The 17,889-nt window shown below is 45.7% G+C and overlaps 1 protein-coding gene across 2 annotated transcripts in view; it reads right to left on the bottom strand.

Moving 5' to 3' along the window:
- The window catches only part of dgkza (diacylglycerol kinase, zeta a), a 515,809-nt gene that overhangs the window by 133,744 nt on the left and 364,176 nt on the right, over positions 1-17,889 (bottom strand). For both annotated transcript variants that reach the window (XM_078220418.1, XM_078220419.1), the window contains 3 exons: positions 9,815-9,913; positions 7,190-7,303; positions 1,617-1,733 (listed from right to left, as the gene is read on the bottom strand). In XM_078220418.1, coding sequence (XP_078076544.1) covers positions 1,617-1,733; positions 7,190-7,303; positions 9,815-9,913 — 330 coding nt within the window. The remainder of the gene's footprint in view (positions 1-1,616; positions 1,734-7,189; positions 7,304-9,814; positions 9,914-17,889) is intronic.

The raw sequence follows: 17,889 nt of genomic DNA, 5'->3' as shown, positions 1-17,889 counted from the left end.
ATCAATCTTGAATTGTAACAATATAATCAGACTCTAATTTTCTGTTCACGTGCTAATTTTTCACGACTGAAGAAAATTTTGCAAGATTAAAACATGCACATTAAAATACCTACAGCATCTTTACCAACACATACATCCACTTACCTTTAAGTGATCACATTCCTTTAAATTTATCCCTCATCCATTGTATAAGAAACTTTTTAACTTATTCCATGCCATTTTCTAACACTCCCGTAGTGAGCTCCCAGGGCAGGGAGTCACAGAGACTACAGCAAATAAGTTGGCCATGAAAGCTGGAAGGGTCAGTGCTAAACTGTGGCTGCATTAATGCAGTGCTTGACTAATGCTTGTTTGGAAGGTCAAGTGGAAAACATGCACACTAATCTTCCAAATCCAACCACTGAAAAAAAATGTTTACCTGTGAGCATCAAGTCCATGTCTGTACTGTCATAATTCACCGTTAATAAATGAGATGACATTGTTATGAGTTCTCAGACATTTTCTAGACTAGAGGCAGCACTAAACAACGATGTTGCCAAGCTGGCCAACTACTGTAAGACATGACCCTTCAGCCCAGCAGCAACAATACAGTCTCAAGTATATTCCACAGTCTCAAGTATATTCCACAGTCTCAAGTATATTCCACCTCTCCAATGCCAGCGCCTAGAGGGAACTCAACATCTCCTTGAATGACCAGGGACGGAATCACAAACAAAACCCCGCTTATCTTGGTGTTACCCCTGACTGGATACTGACATCTAACACACATCTGAGCAAGACAGCAGCAAAACTGAAAATGCAAAACAACCTCCTCAGCAATCTTGCTGGCTCTTCATGGGGTGCAGATAGATACTCAAACTTTAAGGACCTCAGCTCTTGCCATTGCCTACTTGACTCCCGAGTGCTATGCACCAGTATGGTACAACTCATCCCAAACCAGTCTTGTAGATACCCAGCTTAACACAACAATGTGTATCATCTCTGATCAACTCAACTCCCCTGGCTCCCAGTCCTGAGTGACATCCCATCCGCTCATATAAGGAGGAAAATTGTGACAAGAAAGCTTTTGGAGATGGTTTACATCAACCCAAGCCTACCACTATACAAGGACTTTACGAATCCACCTGCTGCTCGCCTGCCATCATGCCAGCTTGTATGGCTAAGGCCACCATGCCAAGGAATAACAACAGAGGCCATATGGCAGCAGGAATGAACCAAAACACCAACATTAAAAACCACTTCCTCATCACACAACCCACCCTCCCAGCTTCAACCTCCATGTCAACCTTGGGCACTCTCCACCCACTTCCACACTGGCCAAGGCCTTTGTGCAGCAAATTGGCACAAGTGGAGCCTTGCAGGAACCTGCACTGCAGCTGTGGTGCACCCCAATCAATGATTCATCATTGAAGACTGTCCCCTGACAAAATTCAGAGAAGGGTTCAGAGAGCCCCATTTAGTCACTGCGGAAGCTATTGCCAGCTTGGTGATTACTGCACACGCTTGCTTTAACACACGAAGCATGCAGAGGGAAAAGAGAAGGAATTGTTCTCTGCTATCAAAATCTGTCAAAAAGGGAACTCTCTTCACAGAGAGCTCCAGTCTCAAGTCCATACCGTGACATTGCTGCCTGGGTTGACGTTGGACCCTGTGCCACAGTCGGTATAGAAGCTGGTTTAAAATCCGCCGCTGTGGTATTCGACCGATGAACACTGGCTATCTTGGCACCTGCCCTGCAATAATGAGGAAACAGAAACAGGTTATAATTCATAAATATCCTTGGGCTGAAGGCTGCATTCCACTCTTTTTATTAGAGAATTCCCAACAATATACTGCTTATTTATAGCAGGGTACTTAGAAACTCTCATTGCAGTCAGACAGACTTGGTTTTATGCGAGAGAAATCGGGTTTGGCTAATTGATTAGTTCTTTGAGGAGTTAAATATTTTGATTAGGTCATTAATCTGGGTTAGGTTGATTGGCTATGCTAAATTGACCCTCGTGTCAGGGGGATTATCAGGGTAAATATGTGGGGTTATAGAGGCTGGGTAGGATTGTAGTCAATGGACCAAATGGCCTCCTTCTACTCTGTAGAGATTCTATGAACATTGTGGATAGGGAACGTGTATAGGTGTAGTCTTTATGGACTTCCAGAAGGCATTTGATCAGTTTCCAAAAAAAGATTATTAGCATACGTGTATGGTATTGCCTGTAACCTGTGGTATGGATTGGCTGGGTAGCATAGTGGCTCAGTGGTTAGCACTGCTGCCTCACAAAGCCAGGGACTAGGGTTCGAATCCCGGCTTGGGTCACTGTCTATGTGGAGTCTGCACATTCTCCCCTGCGTGGGTTTCCTCCGGGTGCTCCGATTTCCTCCCACAGCCCAAACACGTATTGGTTAGGTGCATTGGCTACACTATATTCTCCCTCACTGTACCCGAACAGGCGTGCACAGGAGTGTAGCGACTAGGGGATTTTCACAGTAACTTAATTGCAGTGTTAATGTAAGCTTACTTGTGACACGAATAAATAACCTTAAAAACTTTGAAATTGGTTACAGGGTAGGAGACAGGGGGTAGGGATAAAGAACATATACCATGATTGCCACGGTGTAAGAAGTGACGTTTACTCAGAGATTTGTACTTGGGATTCGACCTTTCAAGACATTTATCAATATTTTGAGTGAAGGAATAGAGAGGCTTATATTCAAGTTGTGCAGATGGGGGAACAGGAGGTTGCACAGACATACGGATAGATTAAGTGGGTTGTCAAAGCCGTGGCAAAGGGAATTCCATAAATGTAATGTCATATACACATCAAACTCAAGAGTGACAAATCGGAGTATTTTGATAATACTAAGAAACTACAAACCATGGATGTTTACGTACACACGTCACTAACAGAGCAAGCTTAAAACAAAAGCTAATGAAATGATGTTTTCCATCTCAAGGGCAATGGAACAGAATACTCAGGAAGTGGTGCTTCACCTGTACAGAGCCTTGGTCAGACCCCATCAGCTCATGATCATATCTCAGAAGGGATATACTGACCTTGAAGCTGTAGAACCCAGAATGGTGCTGGGGCTTAAAGGGTTACACTCTGAGGCCGGTATGGTTGAAGGTACAATAGAAGGTCGCCGTCTTATCAGCCATTGTGAACTGAGGGCAGTGGAATCGGGCCATATGACTCTCACTGAATAGATACAATGAATATTACATTGTATTCTAGCACCTCAGAGTGCAACTAGTTCTATGTAGACAGCTTAAATACCTTTGCACCATTTGTAATGGCCACTTTGAAATGTTTGTAATGTTCTTTCAGGCACTTTACAAATAAAGTATATTTTGTAAGAAAAAAATCAAACTGAGGGGCTGGAAAGTGTGCAGAAACCCTCGGGCTGTACGGTGCACATTAAATGTCCATAGTAAATGTTACATGTGTCATAGTTATATTGAAACACCTCACGATGTATATAATCTATGTAAAAAACCTGAATGTCATTGCATTTTCTGTGATCACCATTTTAAAATGTTCTTTTAGATATTTTATGAATAAAGTATGCATTTGGGGGGAAAAAAGGGGTTAAGGGGTGATCTAATCAAGATTTCAAAAGAACAAAAGGATTCACTTAGGTAGATAATCATAGAATCCCTACAGTACATAAGGAGGCCATTCAACCCATCGAGTCTACACCAACAACAATCCCACCTAGGTCCTATCCTCGCAACCCTACATGTATAGCCCACGAATCCCTCCAGCCTACGCATCCTGGGACACTAAGGATCAATTTTAGCATGGCCAATGAACCTAACCCACACATCTTCGGAATGTGGGAGGAAACCGGAGCACCCGGAGGAAACCCATGCAGACATGGGGAGAATGTGCAAACTCCACACAGACAGTGACCCAAGCCGGGAATCGAACCCAGGTCCCTGGCGCTGCGAGGCAGCAGTGCTAACCACTGTGCCACCATGCCACCCCAGCAACAACTTCATCTGTTGGAGGTATCCAGAGCACAATCTTAAAAAACATTCAGGAAATCAGGAAGCACTTTTTCCACAGGAGAGATATTGCAGATCTGCAATCCTCTCTCCCAGAAATTGTGAATGCCGTGTCAATCGCAGCTGAGATTTTTGTTGGATAAAGAAACCTGGATTTTATGTTGGGCCAACTGCATTGAGGCATAAATCAGCCATGATCTAATTGAATGGCAGAACACGCTCGAGGGGCAGAATGGCAAAACTGGCTTGAGGGGCAGAATGGCAAAACAATGGCAAATGTCAAACAACTGGAAACCCCACTGACAGTTATGGGACCAGAAGATTCCGATGGTAGGCCGTCGTGAAACACGCCACGGGGCACACGGTAAGTCCTGCTCAGAGACAATCTCCAACATTACAACGCACTTGCACACACATATTACTGAAAAGACTTTTGGGTGAGGCTTTCTTACACAAAAATGGTTTAAATTCCATGTGTTTAAAATCTTCCTTCTATTGGGAGTTATTTTTATGGTGTGCAGTGAAAAAACTGATCGCAGCACAGGCAGGGCGGATTGCGAATGGATTCGGGCTTTAGAACCAGAAGTGAGAAAATATTCTGCACATTTACCTGATTTTAAAAAATGGATTAACCAGCCAGTAGAAACAAAGTGGCAAGTGGGGTTTTGCAGTGAGATCATTTACCCTCAGAGAACCCAGTACGGTGGCACAGTGGTTAGCACTGCTGCCTCACAGCGCCAGGGACCCGGGTTTGATTCCCGGCTTGGGTCACTGTGTGTGCGCGGAGTCTGCACATTCTCCCCGTGTCTGTGTGGGTTTCCTCCCACAGTCCGAAAGACGTGCTGGTTAGGTGCATTGGCCGTGCTAAATTTTTCCTCAGTATACCTGACCAGGCGCCAGAGCGTGGTGACTACGGGATTTTCAGTTACTTCATTGCAGTGTTAATGTAAATCTACTTGTGCCACTAATTAATAAACTTTTAAACTTTAAATTGGGTTTGCCAAAACTAACAATGTTCATTGACCAGCAAGAAGAAGCATTTGATAGCAGTCGGGGTGAGGAGACCCTGGCTCGATTTCTCTATTGCTGTGAGGTAAAATATAGTCAAGCAACTGCCCTTCCGTTGGTTTCAGAGGTTACAATGATTCCCTCTTTTCATTTCCTCCCGCCCTTCTTCCTCAGCCAGTCATCTCCCAGGGAGTGGAGAGGAAGCTAAACTCCAGGCACTCCACAAGCTCATGTAAATCCTGTTTTCACCCGATTGCCTCACCATCACCTCTTTCACGTCCCCACTTCTCACAGCTCTTCCAAGTATATCCGACTGGGAACCCATTCCATACATTTCCCTGTGTTATTGTGGGAATATACGTATTGATGGGGATGGAGGTACAGGTAAAGGGTCGGGTTGGGGGAAATCCAACTCGCAGTGCATCTGTGCAACAACAATAACTTGCATTTATATAGTGCCTTTGACATAGTAAACTATCTCGACGTACTTCACAGGAGCGCCATCAAACAAAATTTGACACCAAGGCACATTCGGCGACCTCACGTCAGCTGACCCAAGTTTGGTCAAAGAAGTCGGTTTTAAGGAAGATCGTAAAGGAGGAATGAAAGTTGGAATTGTGGAGAGGTTTAGGGAGCAGCTGAAGACATAACAACCAATGGTGGGATGAGGGACGGACAAGAGGCTGGATTGGCAGGAGGACGAAGATCTCAGAGAGTTGTGAGCTTGGGAGATGACAGATATGGGGGTGTGCGGGTGGCTGGCGGGCAAGGCTATGGAAGGATTTGAAAACAAGGACGACAAGTTTAAAACTGAGGCACAGTTGAATCAGGATGTATGGTGGGGTGGGCGAGGGCAGGGGTACAAACAGATAGGTGCCACTGGGATTCAGAACTTGTGCAATGTCCAGTGCCCATCACTATCCGGGAAACATTTGGAGTGATATTTAAGACGGGTGAGACTGCAAACCCGTTCAAATGCAACAGAACCCGGGATGGGGCGGCACAGTGGTTAGCACTGCTGCCTCACAGCACCAGGACCCGGGTTCAATTCCCGGCTTGGGTCACTGTCTGTGTGGAGTTTGCATATTCTCCCCGTGTCTGCATGGGTTTCCTCCGGATGCTCCAGTTTCCTCCCACAGTCCGAAAGATGTGCTGGTTAGGCCATGCTAAATTCTCCCTCAGTGTACCCAAACAAGCACCGGAGTGTGGCGACTAGGGGATTTTCACAGTAACTTCATTGTAGTGTTAATGTAAGCCTACTTATGACTAATAAATAAACTTTAACTTATTGTTCACTGTGATATATATTGAAAAAGGCAATTCTTTCAAGGGGTGAGCGAGTGTAGCTCACAACAAGCGGTGCTAGGCCAGCTCAACAAGATAAAGGCAAAATACTGTGGATGCTGGAATCGGAAACAAAAACAGAAAAATGCTGGAAAATCTCAGCAGGTCTGACAGCATCTGAGGGGAGAGAGAGTGTGCGTAAGATGTGTTCTGCTCTGACGAAAGGTCATCCAGACTCGAAACGTTGGCTCTATTCTCTCTCCACAGATGCTGTCCGACCTGCTGAGATTTTTCAGCATTTTTCTGTTTCAGTCCAACAAGATGCCAGATGGAGGAGCCAGTCTCGGAGAAAGTGCCCCACAGGTCTTTTTTGCTTTACTTAGAGCGTTGGCAGTGGTTACAGTCAGTTTTCAAGGAGCTGTGGAGGGGATCATGTTTGTCCTCCCCCTTCCAACACTCCCCCTATACACACACATCAACCTAGCCCCCAAGCAATTGGTTCAATTACAGAAGAATGCATTGAAACCCTTGAGTCTGACATTTCGCCACCATTAATGTTCCATGCAGGTCACTTCTATTTGAATCTGAACAATGCCAACAAACCAATTGGAACAGTGGATTTGCTTGTTTTCGAGAGATGGGGGGAGGGGGGGGGGGAATGAAGAACAGACAAGTGAGAGCCACTTAAAGCTGGCTGGCTGCAGAGATGGATGGGAACCATGCAGTTCCTAAAGAACAGGGAGTCTGGCCATCTTCCGTCCCAGTTTGAAACTGTGCATTGTGGAGAGTTTCTATCGAGCTCAGCTCCGTGCACTCTCCCTGCGGCTTCCTCCTCTTTTCAGGCACTGGCATTTTGTTTAGGTTTTGTATCCGTCGCCTTTTGAAGCTTTCCCTCACCTGCTGAGTAAAGGCTTTGAGACTCTGAGCGACTCACTGTGGGCAAGCGCCTCAGCAACTGAACTGTCGCTAGAAATACGCTTCCTCTGGGAGGCTTTCTGCAAATCCAAAATTCTGCAATGGAAAGGCAAAAATAAACACGTCAGCTATGGATTTAAGATTGAGCATGTCAGAGAGAGTGAGAGTCCGAGAGAGAGGGGGAGAAACAGACAGAAATGGAAAGAGGAAGGAAGTGAAAGGAAGAATAAGACAGAAGGAGTGAATGCAAGAAAGAAATTTGAGAGAGAATGAAAAAAGAGTGAGAGAGTAAGCTCGAACAAGAGAGAAAAACGGGGACAGAAACTGCGAGAGTGAGACTTATGAGGTAGCTACAGTTAAGAACTCGGTGCAGAGTTTTGTGACTGATTTCTGGCCACAAGTTGCTTTAGCAGTTTTGCTCACTGCCAGAATTACTAATAGGGTTGAGAAAGTGATTTCAAAAGCTCCCTCACTGACCTTGCTTTGACCTCCTCATTTGCAGTTTTCAAAAATAGGCAGAATCTCTCCCAGGCAGTAGCTGCCAGGATTGTCTGTCCTTCTTCTTGTAAGGAGGTTTTCCTCTCTGTCTTCCCATTACAGTGCCAAGGAATGCAGCGTGAGCAGAGTGAGGTTACGTGGTGTTCTTTTGTCAATCTCCCTGCACAGCAGGCTGATAACTGACACTGGGAAACTGGTGTTGCTCCCCTTGGTGCCAGAACTCCCACTCCTGATTACCATGTTGTGGTTCCCTAATGGAATTGGTCAACGAGTGGACGCCAGGCCACAACAGGCCAGGATGTTGCTGTGATGCCCAAAGTTGTCAAATAGGATGCTGGCCTCACCTTGGGGCTTATGCAGCAACTCCGGGAACTTGGGCAAAGAGCCTGAAAACTGCCTGCATTGCGGCGGGAGGGGTGGAATGAGATTCCTGGAATGTGCTGCAGGCATCTCTCTGAACCAGCAGGATGTTGTGTTTAACAAGAACAAGACGTGCAGCCCTTAGAGACCCAGTATAGCCATGAGCTGCAAGTCCAAAGCGTCTTGGCACTGTCAACTCCCATCACTTTAACACAAATATCCACCGATCAGGGCATCCCTGAAGTGCAATCTATGGAATGTAAGCAAGGGTAGGGAGCACTGAGGAGGGGCAAAATAACCCTCTGTAGCTCCATAGGTAGCACTCCTGCCTCAAAATCAGGAGATTGTGTTCAAGGCCCTCTCCAGGCATGCCAGCACCATATTCGTCTCTGGTGCAGGACTGAGGAAGACACTGCCAGAAGTGCTGTCTTTCAGATGAGAGGTTGGTTAAACCAAGGCATAGTGGCACAGTGGTTAGCACTGCTGCCTCACAGCGCCAGGGACCCAGATTCAATTCCAGGCTCGGTCTGTGTTTAGTTTGCACGTTCTCCCCATTCTCTCACAGTCCAAAGATGTGCAGGTTAGGTTGATTAGCCATGCTGAATTGCCCCTTAGTGTCCAAAGATGTGAAAGTTAGGGGGATTAGCAGGATAAATACATGGGTTCTGGGGATAGGGATGTGCCTCCTTCTGCACTGTAGCGATTCTGTCTTCCTATGAAGGCCTCATCCACCCTCTCAGGTGAACAAAAGATCCCACATCACTATCCAAAAATAAAGCAGGAAAATTAGCCCTAGGGGCTTTAACAATGCTCGTCATAATTGAAAACAGATTATCACTTTGCTGTTTCTGGGACCTTATTGTACGTAAATTGGCTGCCATGGCTTCCTACATTACAACAGTGACTACACTAAAAGTATTCCGTTGTAAAGCACTGAGATCATAAAAGGCACTGTATAAATGCAAGATCTTTCTTTCTTTTAACCTGCATGGTCATGTTCTAGTGTTTTCACCTTGCTACAATCCAAATAAATATACAAGCTCGCACAGGCTGGCTACAGTACATACACAGGCCAAACCTGCTCCTGGGTTGCAGCAGATTGTGCAAGTCCTGTGGCACAGGAGATGGTGTCATTGGCATGTCTCTCAATTAACACAAAGACAACAACTGGCATCGCAACTCTGAAATGGAAATAGATTGCATGTACCCAGAGCTGACTTTCCATAGTTCAGAAGCCAGTTATCCTATTTTTGCTACACTTCCATACGTCTGTGTGAGGAAGTTAATCCATTTATCCAGAAAGTCATCAAGGCTCTTTGACAACACCTCTGAACTCACTACCTCTACCACACCATCGGATAAACACAACGGGTGCATGGGAACGCCATCACTTCCAAGCCACAAACCATCCTGATCCAGCACATATATCGCTGTCCCTTCGATTTTGCGTTAAAAATCTAGAATTCTCTACTTAGCAGCCTTGTGGAAGCTCCTTCACTACATGGACTGCAGTGATTCAAGAAGACTGATGAAGAAGCCTTCTCAAGATCGATGAAGGAACAGCAATAAATGTTGGTCTTGTTAGAAATATCACACCCTGAGAATGAAACTTTCAACTTCCTAAAGCACCTGATGTCCGCAAAGCATCATTGGCACTGCCACTTGCTCTTATATACATATGTAGCTGGTATATAGAATGCCTGAAGAGAGTGGAAAGACACCAAAGCACGGGCAAAAGAATGACAGTACCTCTTTTTCACAGGAAAAGGGAAGCCAGAGTGTGAGGAGAAGAGAGACTTCTTGTGACGTCTGGTAAGGGCTTCGCTGTCAGAGTGAGGGCTAGTAGGACTGAGGTGGGAAGGGGAAGGAGGGAAAGGATGCCAGAAAGAGGAGAGAACACAGGAGAAAAACAAGAACAGTTTAATTGGAAGCTACAAGGTGTGACAGATAATGAGATAAAAGACAGGAAAACAGGGATGAGGCTCAATGTCATTCACCAACTTGATAAAGGCACAGTTTAACATTCTCTGAATTTTACCCCACCTACCACCAGTCTTATTCAAACTCACAGATTCTGGATTCATTTACACACTGGACATTTGACCCAAGTGCAAGTGAGAGTACATGGCTGATTGAACCTATATACGAGACGCACAAAGTGATCAAAAGGAAAAGACCAGCTTGTCCATCAAGCCCACCCATACAGCATCATGGTGTCATACTTCTCAGCCCTTTCCCCTTCAGCAATGTAACTTCTTTTGAATAAAAAAACAAAAATACAATTTTGGATGAGAAGATCCGGTAAATCAGTGCTTCGAAATTAATGTGAAGAGGCCCACATCTTATAGGAAGCTGCACATTGAAGTGAGAAAATATCACTCACTGATCCTTCAACACCAGCAGGCTGACACCCCCCACCCCGATGGCCAGCCCCAATTGCTGACCTCCCTCCCTCTGTTACTCAGCCCTAATGCAGAGTGGCAGCCGGATCCCCCCCCACCCCCAGAGGCCCCTCCCCATTAGGCCCTGCCCCTGTGGCACTGCCCAATGCTTGGTGGGCAGTGCCAAGGTGCTCCCTGGGCATTGGCACTTTACTCCTTGGGCAGTGCTAGGGGGCCCAGGCTAGCACTGCCAAGGTGGCAACGCCCAGCGGGTAATCCCCCCTCCCTCCCACCAGCACCAGACCCTCTGAGGGGGCCTCAATGGCTCACCCCTTCACTCCAGCAGGGTCAGGCCAGCAGCTCCCTGCAAGCAGGGAGCTATTGTAAACCCCACTGGAGTGAAATACTCCTGGCCCGATTGGGGTGAAAAAAAAGCAAAAGCAGCGCAACGTGCTGGGAGAATCGCCCCCATTATGTCCGGAGGGGCAAGTCTAAATTTGTTTTAAAAATCCAAGCTCAAACTTAACATAGGCCTGGGTGCAATCATGTGCAGCTCCAAGAAACCACAGTAAACCTGGCCCAATGACAATGGTCCTAATATAGCTGAAAGTCAGGGACAGCTTCAAGTGCAGAATGTTAACCTGGAGTGAAAAGAAATGATTAGAAAATCAAAATTCTGAGGGGTTTTATAAGGTGAATGGGAGGTGGAGGGGAGGGGGGAAGCTATTTCTCATTGATTTCCCAGTTTGTAAGCATCAATTTAAGATCATGCCCAGAAAACCAAAGGGAGAGGGAATGAAGAGTGGGAGAGGAAACACTCGACCAGAAATAAGGGGGTGTGGGTGGGGTGGGAGTAGAATCCACTATAGTTTTCAAAACAGAAAGGGGGTAAACATTTGCCAAACCTGTGAGAGGCAATGAGCCAAGAGGAGAGGAATGGGATTAGGTAAAGGATATTTTTCAAAGAGATGGCAGAGGTAAAATGGGCTAAATGAATTAAGTGTGGAAAAGTTTGACTATTGAGTTTAAATATTTGAAATAAACATTTTTTGCTTTTAAAAGATGAAAACTCAGGACTCTTTGCAGCACTTTCTCCACAGAAAACGGATTCTTGAATCATGGCAGAGACCAGTCTAAAAGCTGATTGATAGGGTGAAGTTGCCACCCTGTACTGCAGTACCCAATGCAACTTTGTCACAATCCTGCATAAATAAAGCCAAAACTGTCCTTCACTGGTCGAGATGTGACAGAGTTCTGCATATCCTCCCCACACACGGGCCTGCAATGGCTGTCACTCTTTTATCATTATCTTATCAAGTACGCACTCATTAAGCTCTCCTGATAGAAAGCATTGACTTTTCTAAAGGATATAAATACCTAAAAAGCATGCTGCCTCACTTGTCACTAGTTCACACTACATGCCAGCTCCCAGCCAAGTACCCGATTACAGGCTGGCACCCATCCATCAGCTTCGAGATGGGGCACTACAGGTGTTTGTTTCTGAACCACTTGCTGTCTATTAAGTTACAGATGTGAGGGGACAAAAAAGTCTAAGTTTATTTATCAGTTTCACAATTAGGCTTACATTAACACAGCAATGAAGTTACTGTGAAAATCCCCGAGTCGCCACACTCCGGCGCCTGTTTGGGCACACCGAGGGAGAATTTAGCATGGCCAACGCACCTAACCAGCACATCTTTCAGACTGTGGGAGGAAACCGGAGCACCCAGAGGAAACCCACGCAGACACGGGGAGAACGCGCAGACAGTGACCCAAGCCGGAAATCAAACCTGGGTTGCTGGCACTGTGGGGCAGCAGCGCTAACCACCGAACAGCTCCTTCAATGCTGAAAATAGAAGGTGGATCAGTGCCTATGACAAGGCTGACAGGCTGGAGAGTAAGGAGTCTCACAACACCAGGTTAAAGTCCAACAGTTTTATTTGGTAGCAAAAGCCACTAGCTCCTTGAAGGAGCAGCGCTTCGAAAGCTGGTGGCTTTTGTTACCAAATAAACCTGTTGGACTTTAACCTGGTGTTGTGAGACTTCTTTACTGTGTTTACCCCAGTCCAACGCCGGCATCTCCACATCATGGCTGGAGAGAGAGACAGGCCATTAATATCTCTGATACTGAGCTCATGATTGCTGTGCATTTTATTTGAAATAGCTGCCACTTCCGCTGTCATTTTACCAGCAATACTGCAGGGTGTTTTTCGAATAACCAACCCAAAGGACAACTTTCTCCTGGACCAAATGAAAGGATTGCTGGCCACTGCCTGTATATTCATCCCTGGCTAACAGCTGCTTTCAAGTAGATGTCCCATTCACATGTTTATGCAGCGAGGCCCTGCAACAGTCAACTGCAACTTCTTCCCCCCACCATCACCACTCAAATGCTGGAGCATTGTAATCTTTTGAGGAGTGAGTTCAATGGGTATGGAATATAAGAGGAATTCCAAGCAATTAGTCATTGGACATAAACAGTGTAATATTTTTATTAACACTGTTCTGAGTTCCTTGCAGATCTGATCTTAAATGCTTCTTACTGAATCTTACTGTTTCTTCCTATGAGCTTCACAAAGGTGATGAAGAGGGTGAAAAAATAGAACACATTGCTTCCAGGTATGAGACTTCTCGAAAGCGTTTATACACCTATGCACGCACAAGCACACATTACACACATGCACGTGTGCACATGCATAGACATGCGGACATATGCATACACACTTACGCGGGCACACACATGCGAGGACGCACTGATCACACAAGAATAACCATCTGATCTGTGACAACTGCAAGGAATTAACAAACAACAAGGCTGAGTAAATGAACAGGAGGTTTATTTGGGAAAAGCAACTATATATATAGGACAGCGATAAGAAAGCGTATAAACTCAACGACTCCCAGACTCCAACTGGCAACTCTAGCCGTCAACTTCAACTGTTTAACAATCGCTTCTCCACAATTGGCCTGATGGGTCATCTGACCCCCGATAACTCCCCCTCCTCAACAAAGGAGCACACCATCACACAATCAAACAAAAATTCTCAGATGATTCCAGAGAAGATTTTCTCTGGACATGATCCCAGATTCTCAATCACACACTGCATTGCTGATCAAGATGGTATCATCCATGCCCAATGTCATCAGAGACATCATCTGTATTGTTGGCAAAAAAAAAGGCTGTGACGTTTCGAAGGCGCAATGGCAGGTTTTGCAATCACAGATGACAAAAGAAAAAAGTAATTGCTTTGCCACTATGGAGGTGAAGAATTGGAAGATATCTTTGAGACACGCATGCCTGCACACAATGAAAATGACTACGACCTCAACAAAAATAATTGTTTGAATAACATATTAACATCCAAGGAAAATACATTAAATGAAACAACTGCAATAATGCACTAAGCAAGAAGCAAGCAAGACAACTAATCAATATTGCATGTGGTTGAAGCAACCAGTAACCAAATGGGAGTTTGGTGAGGTTGAATATGTCAATCTAAGGTTGCCTCTCTAGTTGGGCTGGAGGAAGCTTTGGAGTGGAGCTCCTCAGAGGTCAGTGCTGGGATCCTTGCTTTTCCTGATATAAACTAATGATCTTGAACATGGAGCACAGGGCACAATTTCAAAATCTGCAGACAATACAAAACTTGGAAGCATTGTAAATTGCATAGATGTTATCTGCAAGGGCTTCTCAACTTGAAACACCAGTTCATAGTGGTGTACAGTTTTGTTTTGGAATGGTGTGATGAGTCACGTGAAATCCCCAGTGAGAATACCTAGCTCAGTCGTTGTGTAACAATTACTAAAGACTATTTGTTAAATGAAAGAAGAGACAAATACACACTTAGAGGACGTGAAGACAATTAAATATATGAATTATACTTTGAAGACAATTAAATATATGAATTACTAAACACACAAAGTTTATATAGAAATTACCTCTTGGCCTAAGATATATCTGCAATGCCTGAACTTGTTAAGACCATACTAGTCCCAAACAACTTCCAAATTAAATAAGTCTATAAGTCAAATCCAGCTTATAGTTACCACACAGTACAAGGCAGATGACATCTTTTCCTGGTCCCGCAAAGATATTTAAACTGCCTTAACAAAGGTTTCTGCATTATCTTGGCTCGAAGACTTTTTAGATGTAAACTGGCCCCTCAGACTCTGATCTGTAAACTGTCTTTTCAGGCTCTTGGATGTAAACTGGCCTCTAGGTTGTGAGATGTTAGACTGGTCTCCTTGCTTCTGAAGGTGCTGGCAATTATATCCTGGTTCCTCTTTGATTCTTCCTTCTGTGTATTTGGATTCTCTGCATCTCTCTCATGCCGTGACTCTCAAAATTACTATCTGTATATCTCCACCGATCTCTTAGTCATCTAAGTAAGCTGTTTCTCGTGATAGGGCTTTTTACACCTTATTCTGTCTGGATGCCTGTTAATCGCATTATTGGGAAGGGTCACATCTTGGGCAGAACTTTCCCAAAAAAAGACTAGGTGTCATAATGACGAGAACACCAGGGCGATCCATGCCGGACCGCAATCGTTCCACATTTAGTCATTTTTTGAAAGAATGGTGAGTTTTGTGCCGGTACTATGGGGGAGCAGGGCCTAAACATGCCAGTGAGCCCAGCTGCAAAACGCTGGGGTGCCATTTTGGAAGGGCGCTCTAATCTCTCAGTGCACTGGGAGAACTGCTCCCTCCGCCACAGACCCCTCCTATCGGTGGCATGTCTCATCAACCCCTCCTGACATAGATCGCCACATCACAACCCTCCTAATGGGTCCCCCTTCATAGCTCCCACGTCCTCCCCATGATGACCCCCCAACATGCCCCCTTCATGTTCTCCTGCGACCTTGATACCCTCCTCAGTTCCTCACTACACTCAACACTGGCTTCTGGACTACAGCTCGTTTTCCCATCTCCCTAACAAATTAGTTTAAACCCCCCTGAAGAGCTGTAGCAAATTTCCCTCCCAGGATATTGGTGCCCCTCTGGTTCAGGTGCAACCCGTCCCACCTTCCCCAGAATGTGCTCCAATTATCCATGTAACTGAAACCCTCCCTCCTACACCATCCCTGCAACCACGTGTTTATCTGCACTCTCTCCCTGTTCCTCAACTCGCTAGCATGTGGCACCGGCAACGAACCAGAGATGACAACATGGTTTGTCCTGGCTCTCAGCTTCCACCCTAGCTCCCTAAATTCTGTTTTAAATCCCTGTCCCTTCTCTTACCTATGTCGTTGGTACCGATGTGTACCACGACTTGTGACTGTTCCCTCTCCCCTTTAAGGATCCTGAAAACACGGTCCGAGACATCACGGACCCTGGCACCCAGGAGGCAAATACCATCCATGAGTCTCTTTCGCTGCCACAGAACCTCCTATCTGTCCCTCTATCGAGTCCCCAATAACTATTGCTCTCCTGCTCTCCCCCCTTCCCTTCTGAGCCACAGGAGCGGACTCAGCATTGGGGATCCAGTCACCGTGGCTTACCACTGGTAGGTCGTCCCCCTCAACAGTATCCAAAGTGGTATACTTGTTGCCGAGGGGAACGACCACAGGGGATCCCTGCACTGACTGCCTCCTCCCAGCCCCTCTCACTGTCATCCATCTATCTTCATTCTTCGGAGTACCTACATCCCTGAAGCTTCTATTTATGACCACCTCTGCCTCCCGAATGATCCGAAGTTCATCCAGCTCCAGTTCCCTAACGCGGTTTTTGAGGAGCTGCAGATGGGTGCACTTCCCACAGGTGAAATCAGCAGGGACACTGACGGCAACCCTCACCTCAAACATTCTGCAGGAGGAACATTGCACTGCCTTCCCTTCCATCCCCTCTAGATAACTTGCGGATAAAACAAGAAAAAGAAAGAAAGAAAGAGCTTACCTGATATTCACTCACCCCCTTTAAAAAACGAAAGAGAGAAAAAAGAAGCTTACCTGCTCTCACCCTGGGTCCTTTTTTTTTAGGTTAGAGGAGGGGGGAGGGTGGGGGACAGTACACGTGTAGTGTCTCGGGTTTCCTCCCCGTTCAAATTTATTGGGCAAAAAAAACCTTCCCAGGCCTCTCCGCGGACTACTTCCGGTTTCCCATTTCCTGCTGTACTGGAAAAAAAAACTCAGGGAAAAAGGTAAAAAAGGTTGCAGGAGTGTACCGGCAGACGGGAAGGTGGGTTGAAGTGTGTCTACTTCAATGCAAGGAGCATCCAGAATAAGGTAAGTGAACTTGGAGCGTGGATTGATACTTGGGACTATGATGTTGTGGCCATTACGGAGACATGGTTAGAACAGGGACAGGAATTGTTGTTGGAAGTCCCGGGGTATAGGTGTTTCAGTAGGTGTAGGGAGGGTGGTAAAAGAGGTGGAGGAGTAGCATTGTTAATCAAGGATAGTTTAACGGCTGCAGAAAGACAGTTTGAGGTGGATCTGCCTACTGAGGTAATATGGGCTGAAGTTAGAAATAGGAAAGGACCAGTTACATTGTTGGGGGTTTTCTATAGGCCCCTAAATAGTAATAGAGATGTGGAGGAAGAAATTGCTAAGCAGATTATGGATAGGTGTGGAGGTCACAGGGTAGTTGTCATGGATGACTTTAACTTTCTAAATATTGATTGGAACCTTTATAGGTCGAATAACTCGGATGTGGCAGTTTTTGTACAGTGTGTGCAGGAGGGTTTCCTGACACAATATGTGGATAGGCCGACAAGAGGTGGGGCCACGTTGTATTTGGTACTGGGTAATGAACCAGGCCAAGTGTTAGATTTGTTTGTGGGAGAGCACTTTGGAGATAGTGACCACAATTCGGTGTCTTTCATTATTGCAATGGAGAGGGATAGGGCCATATGGCAGGGCAAGGTTTATAATTGGGGGAGGGGTAATTATGATGCGATTAGGCAAGAATTAGAGAGCATAAGATGGGAACAGAAACTGTCAGGGAAAGGCACAAATGAAAAGTGGAGCTTGTTTAAGGAACTAATACTGCGTGTCCTTGATAGATATGTCCGTCAGGCAGGGAGGAAATGGCCAAGTGAGGAAACCATGGTTCACAAAAGAGGTTGAATGTCTTGTCAAGAGGAAAAAAGAAGCGTATCGAAGGATGAGAAAACAAGGTTCAGTTGGGTCGCTTGAGGGTTACAAGGTCGCAAGGAATGAGCTGAAAAAAGGGCTTAGGAGAGCTAGGAGAAGGCATGAGAAGTCCTTGGCGGGTCGGATCAATGAAAACCCCAAGGCTTTTTACTCGTATGTGAGAAATAAAAGAATGACCAGGGTGAGGTTAGGGCCGGTCAAGGACAGTAGTGGGAACTTGTGCATGGAGTCAGAAGAAATAGGAGAGGCGATGAATGAATACTTTTCTTCAGTGTTCACCAAGGAGAGAGACCATGTTTTTGAGGATGAGAGTGTGATACAGGCTGAAAGAGGTAGGTATTCTGAGGGAAGA

The sequence above is a fragment of the Mustelus asterias genome, chromosome 9 (genome assembly GCF_964213995.1).
Source record: "Mustelus asterias chromosome 9, sMusAst1.hap1.1, whole genome shotgun sequence".
In the NCBI taxonomy this organism is placed as follows: domain Eukaryota; kingdom Metazoa; phylum Chordata; class Chondrichthyes; order Carcharhiniformes; family Triakidae; genus Mustelus; species Mustelus asterias.
The sequence above is the reverse complement of the archived record's forward strand: the minus strand, read 5'-3'. Positions and strand labels throughout refer to the sequence as shown.